General features: G+C 38.9%; 1 protein-coding gene across 5 annotated transcripts in view; it reads right to left on the bottom strand.

The window, feature by feature from the left end:
* The window catches only part of LOC127807458 (serine/threonine-protein kinase STY46-like), a 49,184-nt gene extending 35,549 nt beyond the window's left edge, over window positions 1-13,635 (bottom strand). For 4 of the 5 annotated variants that reach the window (XM_052345317.1, XM_052345319.1, XM_052345320.1 and 1 more), the window contains exons 1-2: window positions 13,057-13,635; window positions 12,222-12,402 (exon numbers count right to left, since the gene is read on the bottom strand). In XM_052345317.1, the coding sequence (XP_052201277.1) occupies window positions 12,222-12,402; window positions 13,057-13,238 (363 nt within the window). In that variant the 5' untranslated portion in view covers window positions 13,239-13,635. The remainder of the gene's footprint in view (window positions 1-12,221; window positions 12,403-13,056) is intronic. The other variant, XM_052345318.1, reaches the window with a different exon arrangement.
* Window positions 13,636-14,137: the final 502 nt, after the last annotated feature.

Here is a 14,137-nt window from a genome sequence, read left to right as displayed (position 1 = left end):
AACAGTTTCGTTTGGACCTTCCTCCTCCTCCTCCTCCTCCACCTCCTTCTCTTGCTCCTCCTCCTCCTCCCCTCCTATGTTCTCTACCTCATAGGACTCACAAGAAATGATACAAGGAGAGAAACTTCCACCTTCCTCCTATCCACTATAGGTGTATTCAATGAGAAAAGCACCAGTTCCTCCACCTATGCAGGCTACACCATCTTAACCAAATCCTAAAGCTAGTATTTCTACTCTCGAACTTGAATCAACCATTAAACCTGCAACTGATCCTGACTTGGGTGACAATGAACAGCCTGATCCCAATGATCTGGACATTCCCACTACCATCAAGAAGGGAACAAGGACCTGTACCAAACACCCGTTACATTTGTTCATGTTCTATTCAAATCTGTCCCCAAATCATAGAGTTTTTCTCATCAGCCTACTCACAATTCCTATACCAAAGACATTTTCCGAAGCAATAGGCAATGACAACTAGAAGAGTGCCATGGAGGTAGAGATGGTAGCCTTGGGAAAAAATCAAACTTGGGAGTAGGTCAAACTACAAAAAAGGGAAAGAATCTGGTAGGATGTAAGTGGGTGTTCACTGTGAAATATAGATCAGACATGTCCTTAGAAAGGTACAAAGCAAGGTTAGTTGCTAAGGGATATACTCAGACATATGGAGTGGATTATCTTGAGACTTTTGCCCCAGTAGCAAAAATGAATACAATGAGGGTGCTACTGTCCTTGGCTGCTGACCTAGACTGGAATTTGCAACAGTTTGATATCAAAAATGCTTTCTTATATGGGGACTTAGAGGAGAAAATCTATATGGAAGTACCACCCGGGTTTGGACCAAAGACAGATGAAAAAGTGGTCTACAGGTTGAAAAAGGCTTTATACGGACTGAAACAGTCACCAAGAGCATGGTATGGAATATTCACCAAAGTCATACTTGATATGGGATATAACCAAAGTCAAGGTGATCATACCTTGTTTATATATCACTCAAGTATAGGGGGAGTGACTGCATTACTTGTGTACGTGGATGATATAATACTAACTGGTAATGATATGGAAGGCATGGAATTTTTAAGAGGATGTTTAGTCAAGGATTTTGAAATTAAGGAGCTAGGCAGATTAAAGTATTTTTTGGGTATTGAGGTGGCTCATTCTAAGCAAAGAATCTTTATATCTCAATAGAAATACATACTTGATTTGTTAACCAAGACTGGTATGCTGGGAGGTAGGGATGTCAACACACCTAGTAAACCTAATCGCTAGCTAGGAGAAGTCCTAGAAGATAGTGCAGTGGATAAAGGGTCCTATCAGATGTTGGTTGGAAGACTCATTTACCTATCACATACAAGGCCAAACATTGATTATGAAGTAAGTGTGGCCAGTCAATTCATGTATAATCCAAAGGAAACTCACCTAAGAGTAGTGTACAGGATATTGCATTATTTAAAGGGGGCATCAGGTAAGGGTATACGGTTCAGAAAGGGAATGAGTGGTCTTTTGAAGTTTATCCAAATGCTGACTATTCAGGGTCAATTGTTGATAGAAGGTCTACATCAGGGTATTGCACATTCATAGGAGGTAATATTGTGACTTGGAGAAGTAAGAAACAAAGTGTTATAGCCCGGTAGTGCTGAAGCAGAGTTTAGGTTTATGGCACAAGGAGTTTGTGAATTACTTTGGGTTAAGATACTCCTGGAAGATCTAAGGGTCAAGTGGACAGCACCTACGAGACTATTGTGACAACAAATTTGTCATTAGCATTGCACATAATCCAGTTCAACGTGATCGAACAAAACATATTGAAGTGGAAAGACATTTCATAAAGGAGAAGCTAGACAGTGGACTGATTTGCACCGATTTGCAACCCATTTGTACCTACTAGATATCAACTAGCAAATATTCTTACAAAAGGGTTACCTGGCCCTGTGTGTCAAAGACTGCTAAGCAAGATTGAAATGCAAGATATTAACTCACAATCTTGAGGGGGGAGTGTTAGAAGATACTAGGATTCCTATACATATTTGGAGATTGATATACATGATCCATTTTTCTATATTTTCATCTTAAATCTTTCTCCTAGAAGATCCTATCTTGGCTGTATATTTGTGAATATTCCCTAAATCCAGTTTAGGAAACTTCCAATTATGGAAGATCAGTTTGTATATATTCTTGTAAACCTACAATGAGTAAATTATTGGATTTTTGGCTAGTAAATTATTGGATTTTCGGCTACCTTAGACATTTATTAACATACAACAGGAAGTAGCAGAAAACTATGTGATAGGCCACCGGTGTACCGGACCTACCAAAGACCAGCAAGCATGAAGGGGAGAATAGGGAATTAGCACATGCAAGTTGTTACAACCAGCATGTGCGCATGGGGGTAGTTTTGTAATCCATAGGTTGAGGGAATAATCTGCATGTGCAAGAGAATTCGGTTAGAGAGGGGTAGAGGAGCAGTATAAAGAGTTGAGAAGAAGAGGGAGAGGGAGCTAGTTTTTGATAGAAGAATTGAGAGAGTAAGGGCCTCTCGAATGCCCTGGTTTGTTCTTGTTTTCTGCTGAAAAGTATTGGAAACTATTGATATTTGATTGTTGTTTGGATTTGCTATCTGGTATCCTATCAATTTGGTATCAGAGCGTTTCGATCCTAATGGTGAACTTGACTGACCCAGTAGGTGATTTGGAGGTGAGGGTGGAAGGCATTCCACTGGGAGATGATGTTATGAGGAGTGCGTTTCAAAAGATGGAGAGACACCTAGCGAACCTGCTAGAGCTGTTCGCGAGGATGCGAGCGAGATGGGAAGAACAGGAGCGGGCAAGCAAGAGCAAGAGGAAGAGGAAGAACGATGAGAGACGGGAGGAGCAAGAGAGAGAGAGGAAGGGGACGCGAGATGAGGAAGACCCACCTACGGGTTCGCCCTTGACATGGGAGGGAACGCCGGTAGCTAGAGCGAGAAGTGGCGAAGGGGGCGACTGGGTCGATGGTGTCGGAAAGCAGGAGTACCGTGGGAGACGCCCGGAAATACCCATCTTTGAGGGAGATGATCCAGATGGCTGGGTCTTTAGGGCTAAGCGCTACTTCATTGTGAACCAGCTGTCCGATGTGGAGAAGCTAGAGACAGCGGCCTTATGCGTTGAAGGAGCGGCTCTATCGTGGTTCCAGTGGGAGCAGTGAAGGCGACGGGTGAGGAGTTGGGCGGAGCTTAAGGCGACGGGTGAAGAGTTGGGAGTTGCGGTGAAGGGGCTAGTTGTCAAGGAGAAGATGGACTCAGCAGCACTGTGTTTGGAGGGTGTTGCTCTTTCATGGGTCCAATGCAAGCAACGGAGACGAAGAGTGAGAAGCTGGGAAGAGTTGAAGGGGCTGCTAAGGAATCGCTTAGGGGCCATGCTGGAAGGCGCGGGGGACGAGTTGCATATTGAAGGGGGATTGGCGGTTGAGCAGATGATGGTGTCGCGAGGCAGAGTGGCCGACGACGATGGTGTTGGGGAGTTCCACAGCGAGGTAGAAGGGCAGCCGACGATCGATCCATTTAAAAGGCCGCGGACGGCCGAACCGGTGACAACCAAGGAGAGCATCTCGCCGAGGAAAGGGGCACCATCAACGATCCATGTTGTCTGGGAACGTGGTGCGACTCCTAGCCAGGTTTCTCATAAATTTTACATGGGGTTGGCTGATATTGGAGGGCCCCTCATGTATTCTCACCATCATGAGGGGGTGGGTGCCTCGCCCAATGAGGTTGTGATGGTGGAAGGGCAGCATGTTTCTAGAAGTCAAGGGCTCAATTTGCATTCTGTTGTGGAGCCCAATGATTTAGAAGCTCCGCTTATGATAATGGAGTCTTGTTTAAATTCTGATTGGCTCCAACATTCTTTTCACTCTTGGGCACAGAGATGTCAGAATGCTAACAGTGCTGAATCTGTTGAAATGCGAAAGAAGGAATTGGTTGATTCTACTATGTGGGATGAGTTAACAGATTTTGGGCTTTCAAGGGTTGGTCTCATCAACAGCATCGATGATTTATCTGGTCCGGCTGTTAGTGGGACATCGCTATTGGGAGAAGATGAACCTCAATTAACTGCATCTGAGCATCAGCGAGAAAGACGAAAGAAACGGTCTGCTGTTGGAACACCTGACCATTTGGCTCTCGAGATTCTCTTAGGGACAGGGCATGGTGAAACTGCGGATTGGTGGTCTGTGGGTATCATTTTATTTGAGCTTATTGTTGGTATCCCACCTTTTAATGCTGAGCATCCTCAGATAATAACTGATAATATTCTCAACCGAAAGATACCTTGGCCCTGGGTACCTGAAGAAATGAGCTATGAAGCCCAATATCTCATTGATCAGTTATTAACCGAAGATCCTCATCAAAGACTAGGAGTAGGAGGAGCCTCGGAGGTGAAGCAGCATGCATTTTTTAGAGATATTAACTGGGACACCCTTGCTAGACAGAAGGCTGCTTTTGTTCCTTCATCAGAGAGTGCACTTGACACCAGTTACTTCATGAGTCGATACTCGTGGAATTCTGCAGAGAACATGTTTTTTATGCTACCAGTGAGTTTGAGGACAGTGAGAATGGTAGCACCACTGGTAGTAGCAGTGGTGCAAGCAATCGCCACGATGAACTAGGAGCCCTACGATTCAGCAACAATTTCCTACTTTTCACCTTGAGGACAAGGTGAAAGTGCGGGAGGGGAGTAATAATAGGCCACCGGTGTACCGGACCTACCAAAGACCAGCAAGCATGAAGGGGAGAATAGGGAATTAGCACATGCAGGTTGTTACAACCAACATGTGCGCATGGGGGTAGTTTTGTAATCCATAGGTTGAGGGAATAATCTGCATGTGCAAGGGAATTCGGTTAGAGAGGGGCAGAGGAGCAGTATAAAGAGCTAAGAAGAAGAGGGAGAGGGTAGCTAGTTTTTGATAGAAGAATTGGGAGAGTAAGGGCCTCTTGAATGCCCTGGTTTGTTCTTGTTTTCTACTGAAAAGTATTGGAAACTATTGATATTTGATTGTTGTTTGGATTTGCTATTTGGTATCCTATCACTATGACTTCTATCATCCCAGTATACAAGCCTTCCTCTCACATCAGAGTCAGTCTTATCCCCAACTTTTTCTTAGAGAGGCTGATCCACGTGACATGAACCAGTCCCATGCCACACCCGCATATAAACCTACCACTTACTCTAAATCACAGCTATTTTAGCAAAATAAGATGAATGCATCAACTAGTTTCTTCAAGTCCAGTTGTCAAGGTCTTAGAATTTAAAACAATAAAGCTAATTCAGGTAGTCAAGTAACTAGACTAGATAGCCAATCAAGCTAAATGAAACAAGTGAATATGCCACACAAGGTTGGAGATGCAGTGAAGCAAACTTTTTGACTGATAAGGAACATGTTATTACAAATAAATAATAATAATAATAATAATAATAATACCTAAATTGAAGCATAAGATATGCAAGGAAAGCTAAAGGTATCCACCAAACATAGAAGGGAAATCATACCAGAACCACTGAACAAGAAAAATATGCACGTTCCCCACATCAAAACACTGCCAACATCCACAAGTAGCACCACATGATCTTATAAAGCACATTTTCACTTATGCCCCCCCCCCCCCCCCCCCCCCCAACAGTATGTCATAGCGAGGGTAGTCAAATTAACTTTTTAAGGGTTAAGATGTGTTCAATTCCCCTTTAGATATAATTGTTGAATTGGAAGCACTGGAATTACTCAATATTGCCAATACACAACCACACACACAATTTACCCCACAACAGAAAATTAAAAAGAACAGAAATTAAAGATAAGAGTAAGAACACAAAATGAACACAGCGTTTTTATCCTGGTTCAGACCACAATTGTGATCCTACATCCAACCTCAATCCCGAGAGCAATCCACTATGAAATCTTGAAAGAAATCAATACACAAGAACCCTCACACGAGTACAATAGCTTTCTGAGATTACAAAGACTATCTTGAACTCTAGCTTTTCTCTCAATTCACTGCACTCGCATAACAGAATGATTACCTCAAGCGACTGCCCCTTGCCTTCTATTTATAGACAATTAGGGCGGACCATACAAGGAATATAAAAGATTACACATTTTCTATTATACCCCTTATACATATGCTACTGTTAGACTCATTCTAACTTAACTAATTCTGCCGCTTGAATATTCCGAGAATTCCCTTGATTCCTTCTAATTCTTCTAAGCTATACTCGATGCAAAACACAAAAATTCTCCAACATTTTGCATGAGTAATGCCTGAACCCGATTCCATCAACCTGCTCTTCCTTAGGACTTGCAAAGAAACTGATCATTCACAAATATAAACCTGTAAAAGTCTTAAACAATTGTGTAATTTAGATATAGGGATTGCCTTAGTGAACATATCAGCTGCATTTTCTTCACCTGCAACCTTAAACAGATCTATTCCCTTTTTCTCAAATACTTCTCTGATGAAATGATGCCTTACATCAATATGCATTGTTCTCTCATGGTGGACTTGATTCTTGGGTAAGTGTATAGCACTTTGGCTATCACACTTTAGGACAGCCTTTAACATTTTTCTCTAGTAATTCACTTACTAGTCCCTTCAACCATAAGGCCTCTTTTATAGCTTCAATGACAGCTATATACTCGACCTCAGTGGTTGAAAAAGCCACCACAGATTGTACGTTAGTTTTCCAGCTAATGGTTGAATTCCATAGCTTGAAAACATACCTTGTAGATGACCTTCTTTTGTTCAAATCTGCTACTGAATCAGCATCAGCGAACCCTAGAATGTTAGGCTCTTCTTCTACACTAGCTCCACCATAAACTAAAGCCATGTTTATTGATCCTTTAAGATATCTAAAATCCACTTAACTACAACCCAATGATCCTTTCCCGAATTAGCCATGAACCTACTTGTAACACTCATGGCATGGGCTAAGTTTGGCCTAGTGCACACCATACAATACATAAGGCATCCTACAGCACTAGAATAGGGAATCTTGCATCTTTGGTAAGTCTACAAAACAAATTTGTTCAATTGGGAGCATTGGAATTACTCGATATTGCCAATACACAGCCACACACACACACACTGTTTACCCCCACAACAGAAAATTAAGAAGAACGGAAATTAAAGATAGAGTAAGAACACGCAAACCACACAATGAACATAGCATTTTTATTCTGGTTCAGACCACAATTGTGATCCTACATCCAGCCTCAATCCCGAGAGCAATCCACTATGAAATCTTGAAAGAAATCAGTACACAAGAACCCTCACACGATTACAATAGCTTTCTGAGATTACAAAGACTATCTTGAACACCAGCTTTTCTCTCAATTCACTACACTCGCATAACAAAATGATTACCTCAAGCAACAGCCCCCTGCCTTCTATTTATAGACAATTAGGGCAGACCATACAAGGAATATAAAAGATTACACATTTCCTATTATACCCCTTGTACATATGCTACTGTTAGACTCATTCTAACTTAACTAATTCTGCCGCTTGAATATTCCGAGAATTCCCTTGATTCCTTCTAATTCTTCTAAGCTATACTCAATGCAAAACACAACAATAATGCACACAAATTTATGAATGTCAAAAAATTGTGACTACTTAGCAAATCTCTGCAGGCAACTGCAAATATAGAACCAAATTATGTGGCTTTAACAATTGAAAATGAAATTATCACCAAGTAAGCAGCAGGGTGAGAAGCAACTAGAAAAGACTTTGATACTTCCCAATCCTCAATTTCTTTAGCCCTAAACCCTGCTTCTAATCTATAGTGTCACACCCCTGATGCTCTAAGAACACAGCATCTGAAGCCTACATAAATAAGACATCGAAATAATTGTCCAAGTTCACGACCTTCTGAATCTATGCCAAACCTATGTCAAAATAAGTTGCTATTATTTTCTGATATATGTTTCATCAACCTTCTATGCTCTAGAGCATATTCCATAGTAGCTTCATTGGTAAAAATATTTCTATATGATCACTTCAAATAACAAGATTTGTGTTCTTTTGGTTGTGATTCCATATATTTTAAATCTAATAAAGCTCAACAAAATGGGGAGTTGTTCTTGTCCTTGAAAAGAAAGACACCTGAAAACCTAGAAGGACCCCAGGGTCAGGTCAACCACTGCAAAAAAAGAAGAATGACTTCAACTCCACCTGTGGATTCTTATCTACTGCTATCCAAAGCCCAGATAAAGGAGGCAGGTTGCATTAGGTGCTGACAGCCTGTGTAAATCTCATCTATGTAAACAAACATGAATTCTAGATAAATGATGAATGGGGAGCTAGAATTCATGACCCACATAGTGAGATAAAAGCTTGGCATGTTGCAGTTGCTGTTGAAAAGAAGAACAACATCACCCCTTAGATATAACCACAATAGCCCATTAAACACTCATAAGTGCCCCTTCGTTACTCCATGTAAAGACATCATCTCCCTGACAACTTGAATAGTCACCAAAACTAGAATCAAGTTTCCTCACATCACCAACTATGCACAAGTTAGTAAAATCCCTGCTCCATATCATCTCCTCAGGAAACCAGAGGAGAAACTCAAACTGTCCATACATCTTACCACTTGATAGAATAGGAAGAAAAACAAGCACGTTTTGCCTGGTTAAAGCCATCAAGATTTAGAGCAAGAAAAAGCACCTTCATTGAATTTCTGTAAATAGAACAACCAAACATTGAGTCTGCAACAAAGGACTGTTGAAAGGAGTACTACACCGAACACCCCCTCCCAAAAGAAAGGGAAAAGAAAAAGACAAAAGAAGAAGGGTTCCAGATCCCACAAAAATGATCAAAAATAAAGAGATAGACCATGAGCAAAGGAAATCGTGGTTGCATGAAGTGGCAGTCAAAGCAGGAAAGATGACATAGGTTTCAAATAAGAAAGGGTTATTTTAAATCAAGGGGTCAAAAGATCGCATGCTTTTATTGTGAGCAAGGGACCATTTGAAGAGGAATTGCATGAGGTACAAGACCAATGAGGAAAAGGCGCAATCATCAGGAAATCATAAAACAAACCTCTAATGAAGAACAATACTGTACTCCCAATTTCTTTTGAAATGGAGACATTAAATTGGGTGCTAAATTTTGAATCTTAATATCACATGTTCAGTCATAAAACATTTTATAACATACATGTATGTGATAGGGGTAATTAAGATGAAAACCACCACAAAAAACAAAGATTTTTTATGATGATTCCATGGGGACAGCAGAAATAAATACAAGCACACACCAAAGAGAAATTATGCAAGTTATTCGTGTAATTCAGCATAACCTACCTACATCCATATGAGAGAGAGAATATCACTACAATGAAAGAAATATTACGACCGAGCAAAATAAGAAAGAAATATTACAAATCTAAGACACTCCAAAAATACCCCCAATAATTTCCAACAATGATACCAGCCCCAAAAGCCTGCTTTGCCCTGTTAACTGATTTTTTTTTCTATCTCACTCTCCTTCCTTGCTAATTAAGTTTCTTTTCTTTCTTCTACACATCTTTCTCTTAACTTCACATGCCTCAATTTCTCTTGAGTTTGAGGCGCAGATCAGATCCAAACACATCTGGCTAAGATCTCATCAGGGAAAAAATTGCCAAATTACACCAAAGAACTTTAATCACACAACTGTGCTATTGGCTACAAGATTTGAAGGAAGATAAGCAAGATCTTTGAATGTGCTTAGCACGTGAATGATACATACTCAAGTCTACGAAACTCTTCCTGTAGCAATATATCACATTCACTTCTTCCTTTAAACCCAACTCAGGGTGAAAACAGCTTATGCAAGGCATTGCTTTCCCTGTTTTAGCTACAGCAATGTATTCAGCTTTGGTAATAGATACAGCAACACACTTAAACAATTTAGATTGCCATGATAGACTTCCCTTAAAAAGAGATTAGAAATTCAGAAGTGAACTTTCAATAGTCTAGGTCATATTTTATATTCCCTCCCAAAACTGGTTTGAAACCTGCAAAACAAAAACGCAAACAAGTAGTACCTTCACATGCCTAAGGATCAATTTGAGTGCTTCCCAGATTCTCTCCTTAGATTAGAAAGGACCCTGCTCACCCACCCAACTGCTTGAGCAATATCCAGCCTGGGATACACCATGCCATTCATTAGACTTCCTACTACAAATAAGGGATTTTTTCATCTCATCTCTTTATTGGTCAACCAGACATGATTTATTGCTCAATTTAAAATGATTGGCTAACCGTATGCTAATTGGCTTAACATTTTCACATTGAATCTCTCAATTATCTATTTAGTGCACTCCTATCACAACCACAGCTTTCTAGTTTTGATGTCATAAATAATATTCATACCTAGATTTTGTTATATCGGGCCTAACCTTTTTATCACCTTTTTATCAAATGCAAATGACTTGAACAATTTGTTTCTCAAATTGCAAATCATTTCAAGGGTTATCCTATAATTAGCACGTCTTCAACATACAATATAACATGGTGAAATTAACAACATATCAAGCCTAGATCTTATGATGTGGGGTTAGCTACTTGATGTCTAACTCACCAATCATTTCTACCTATGGCCTTACCTTCTCTCCATAAGAAATGTACCAGAAAAAAAAAAACGAGAATATACTCAAAAACTTGAGAAATACAAAAATATTAACCATTCTGTAATAAATTACAAGATAGACATCAATAAAAATATTTTAGAGGAAATCTATTTGGACCAAGTTGCCTCATTCCCATTTTCAGTCCCTTTATAAGATAATTTGTTACATGAAGAATCAAAAGAAAAAACTAGAAAAAGCTAATTCGCAAATCTGTATTAGATTCGCAAATTTAAATTTGGTAACCCATTCAAATTAAGGTCTAGAAACAATAGACTGTCAAACTTGTGCAGACCAAAAAATAAACTACTCTTATTTGATTGTAGACTATGTAAGTGAGATTTTACCTCTCAATTTAACAACCTAGACCCCAATCCCTCTGGTAACAACAAAAGTTATTCGAACAAAAAAAAAAAAGAGTTCTACAAAGATGTGATTGGAATGAATTCCAAGAAAAAGGTCGTGTTTTGCTTCATTTTCCTATAAGTGTGAAGGGGGAGATTTGTGGCTAAGAAAATGGTGGGTCAAATCTTACCTAAACAGTTCGCAATCAAGTAAGAGAGTAACCAAATTTGAATTAGCAGACCAATTTGACCGTGCAAATCTTATATAGTTCTGCAAAACCATTCATTTGCAGGTTCTTCCAATTCTCAAGACAATTCATTTCTTCTATAAAAAGAGAATCAAAATGATATTATTTCTGTCCCAATATCTATTAAACTCAAGCGTGCTCTTGGCCATCTTGGCTTATTGTACAGCAAAGGGAAGACCCACTCAAATGCCATGTCATCTATCGAACCAAAACAGTACTCCCAGTTGAAATAGCCAATCTCACTACAAGGATAGCATTGAAAATTCAAATAACTAATGACCAAAGACGAATAGAATTATAGACACAGAATAAGCATCGAGAAAATACTACACAAAACATATGAACCTACCAAAGTCGCATTGTACGAGCATAAAATGCCTTAGTAAAATCCAAGGAACTTTGAGGAGGGGGGTCTAATGGTACAGGACTCTTCAATAATTTTATATGTATGTTTTACAAGGAAAAAGTTGTTGAAAACCTGCATATAATATTTAACTATAGATTGGTTTTCTATATATAGTTCATAGAGAAACATCTTTTTACTTCAACATATTTATATCCAATTAATCACATTCCTCACATTCCAAACATATCTCATATCATGTTCCAGGTGTCAACTCAGGGTACATTATACATTTAGAAGAGTCCACGTGACTAACTAAGAGCAAAAGAAAAATCATTTTGTGCAACAATAATAGGATTTCATCCACCCCAAATTAATAGATAAAATTTAAACCATATAAAACATATGAAAGTATCACCAATAACTAAAAGAAACTAATGAAGTAATGAAAATATAACTTTTTAAATTCCAAACTCTAAATAAGGTCATTACATATAATCGACTCTGTGGTAAAGTAAGGGAAAAACAAAAATAGTACATCATTACACCTGCACTTTGAACAAATTGATAAAGGGGTTCTTTCCTAAAGTTAAAATGAAATTAGTTAACAGAATATAGAATCAAGTATATGGTCAGATGAAAGACATACCTCCAAGAAACGGATATGGTAAACTGGTCTCTTATCTGGGTCCTTCGCCAAAGAAAGAAGCTTTCGATGCAACAACACATCTTCCACTTTATCCATGTTAATATCCAATCTATAACTGAACCAATGAAAGGGCATACAATCAAAAAACACTTGTGCCACAAGATAAGAGGTTCCTGCATTACTGGAACAAACAAAATTACATGCCCTATTTTAAAACCACTAGCCAAAAAATATACTTGTTTTGTTTGCCCTTTTTTTTCCTCGAGAAGAGGGAAGGAAGGTAGTCTCCTAGAACTTTTACCAGCACTTTGCGAACCAAAAGCGACAAACATCCACGCGTATAAAATAATCATGACTCACAAGATTAATTCAACGCAGTGAGAGAGCAAGGGTGAACAAATAAAATAGAAAAGTATCACAAATTTTTCACAATCTCAAACACAGTTTCAGCCAATGAGAACTTCTGAATCCCACATTATAGACAATAGCCAACATGATGCATTCACGCCAAACAAATCATGATCACCTAAAAATCCAATGAATTTATGCATGATGAATAAGACAGAGAGCGGGCAACGTCAAACAAACTCATGAATCCAGTGACCCCAACATAAAACCCATTTCTCCTGAACATCCGAACACGAATATACTTTCATACCGCCCATCTAATAAAATTATGTTCCAAACAACTAGTAAAACAAACAGAATAATTAGACAGCTAAAAAACAGGACCTCAAATCACATTATCCCAGAAATACACATAAGAATACACGAACAGGTAATGAATAAAAAAGAAACAGACTGATGAAGAAGAAGAAGAAGAAGACGTAAATACCTAGCAGGTAACCGATTGAAGTGAGCATCCAGGAGCTCGCGAAACTCAGGCTTGGACATGGCCTCTTCGTTCCCAGTCTCCACCAACCGATTATACTCATCGGTCCTTATATCGTACCCTCCGAAACTACCGGAACTCCGAGGCGGCGACGAGCTCTCCCCGACTTCTTCAACCAAATCCATACCTCTCACAAACACATACACACTTCTCTATATATCCGTACTTATTCTATGTATATACGTACTCAAAGATCTGAATCACTCCCATAGCTGCCGGAAATGGATAGACCGCGTGATCGGAGGACGTTTTGACGATTGGAAGAATCGACAGGATGGGAGTATAAGGAATTGGAAGCTTGCCGGAGAAGCGAGGGCAAATTCGTGCTAGAATCACTGTAGCAGCTGAGGTTTCTTCCTGTAGCGTTTCACGCAAAGGAGGAGGAAAAAGCGCTTCAAGAATGTGAAGTTTTGAGAGAGGAAGAGAAGTAGAGAGAGAAAGACCAAGCCTCGATCGGGACTCGAGAAGTAGACCCGTTGCAGATAGTTGTCTTCTAGACAGAGGGTGGAAGGAGTAAAAAAGTGGAGTGGATAGGGTTCTGAACTTAGTAATATCATAATGGTCATACTATTATCGTTGTCCCATTACTTTTGTCAAATTGCAACTCTTACCCCTCAACTCGTTATTTTTCCATAAACCCCTCGAATTGGACTTCTAATTTTGTATGTTATAAAAATATTAATATTTAATTATGAAATTTAACAAGATCTTTGTATTTGAATCCATTATTTTGAAATCTCATAATTTTTATCTACTTTATTTAAGACAATATGTATTAATTGTACCTTATTAGTTAATTAATTATTTCAAAATATGATATATTTGGATCAAATATATATTTTAGTTTTTATACTTGTACGTTTTTTATTTTAAACTCTCAAATATTTTGTTATTTCAATTATACTTCTGAATTATATAATTTTGAATCAATTACATACCTCGACTAATTTGTTGAGGGCAATGAATTAAGCATAGTTCGAAAATGTAATTAAAATAACAAAAAATTTTAGATGAATGATTGACT

The sequence above is a fragment of the Diospyros lotus genome, chromosome 8, assembly GCF_014633365.1.
Source record: "Diospyros lotus cultivar Yz01 chromosome 8, ASM1463336v1, whole genome shotgun sequence".
NCBI lineage: Eukaryota > Viridiplantae > Streptophyta > Magnoliopsida > Ericales > Ebenaceae > Diospyros > Diospyros lotus.
Note: the sequence above shows the minus strand (reverse complement) of the source record. Positions and strands in the feature narration are given on the sequence as shown.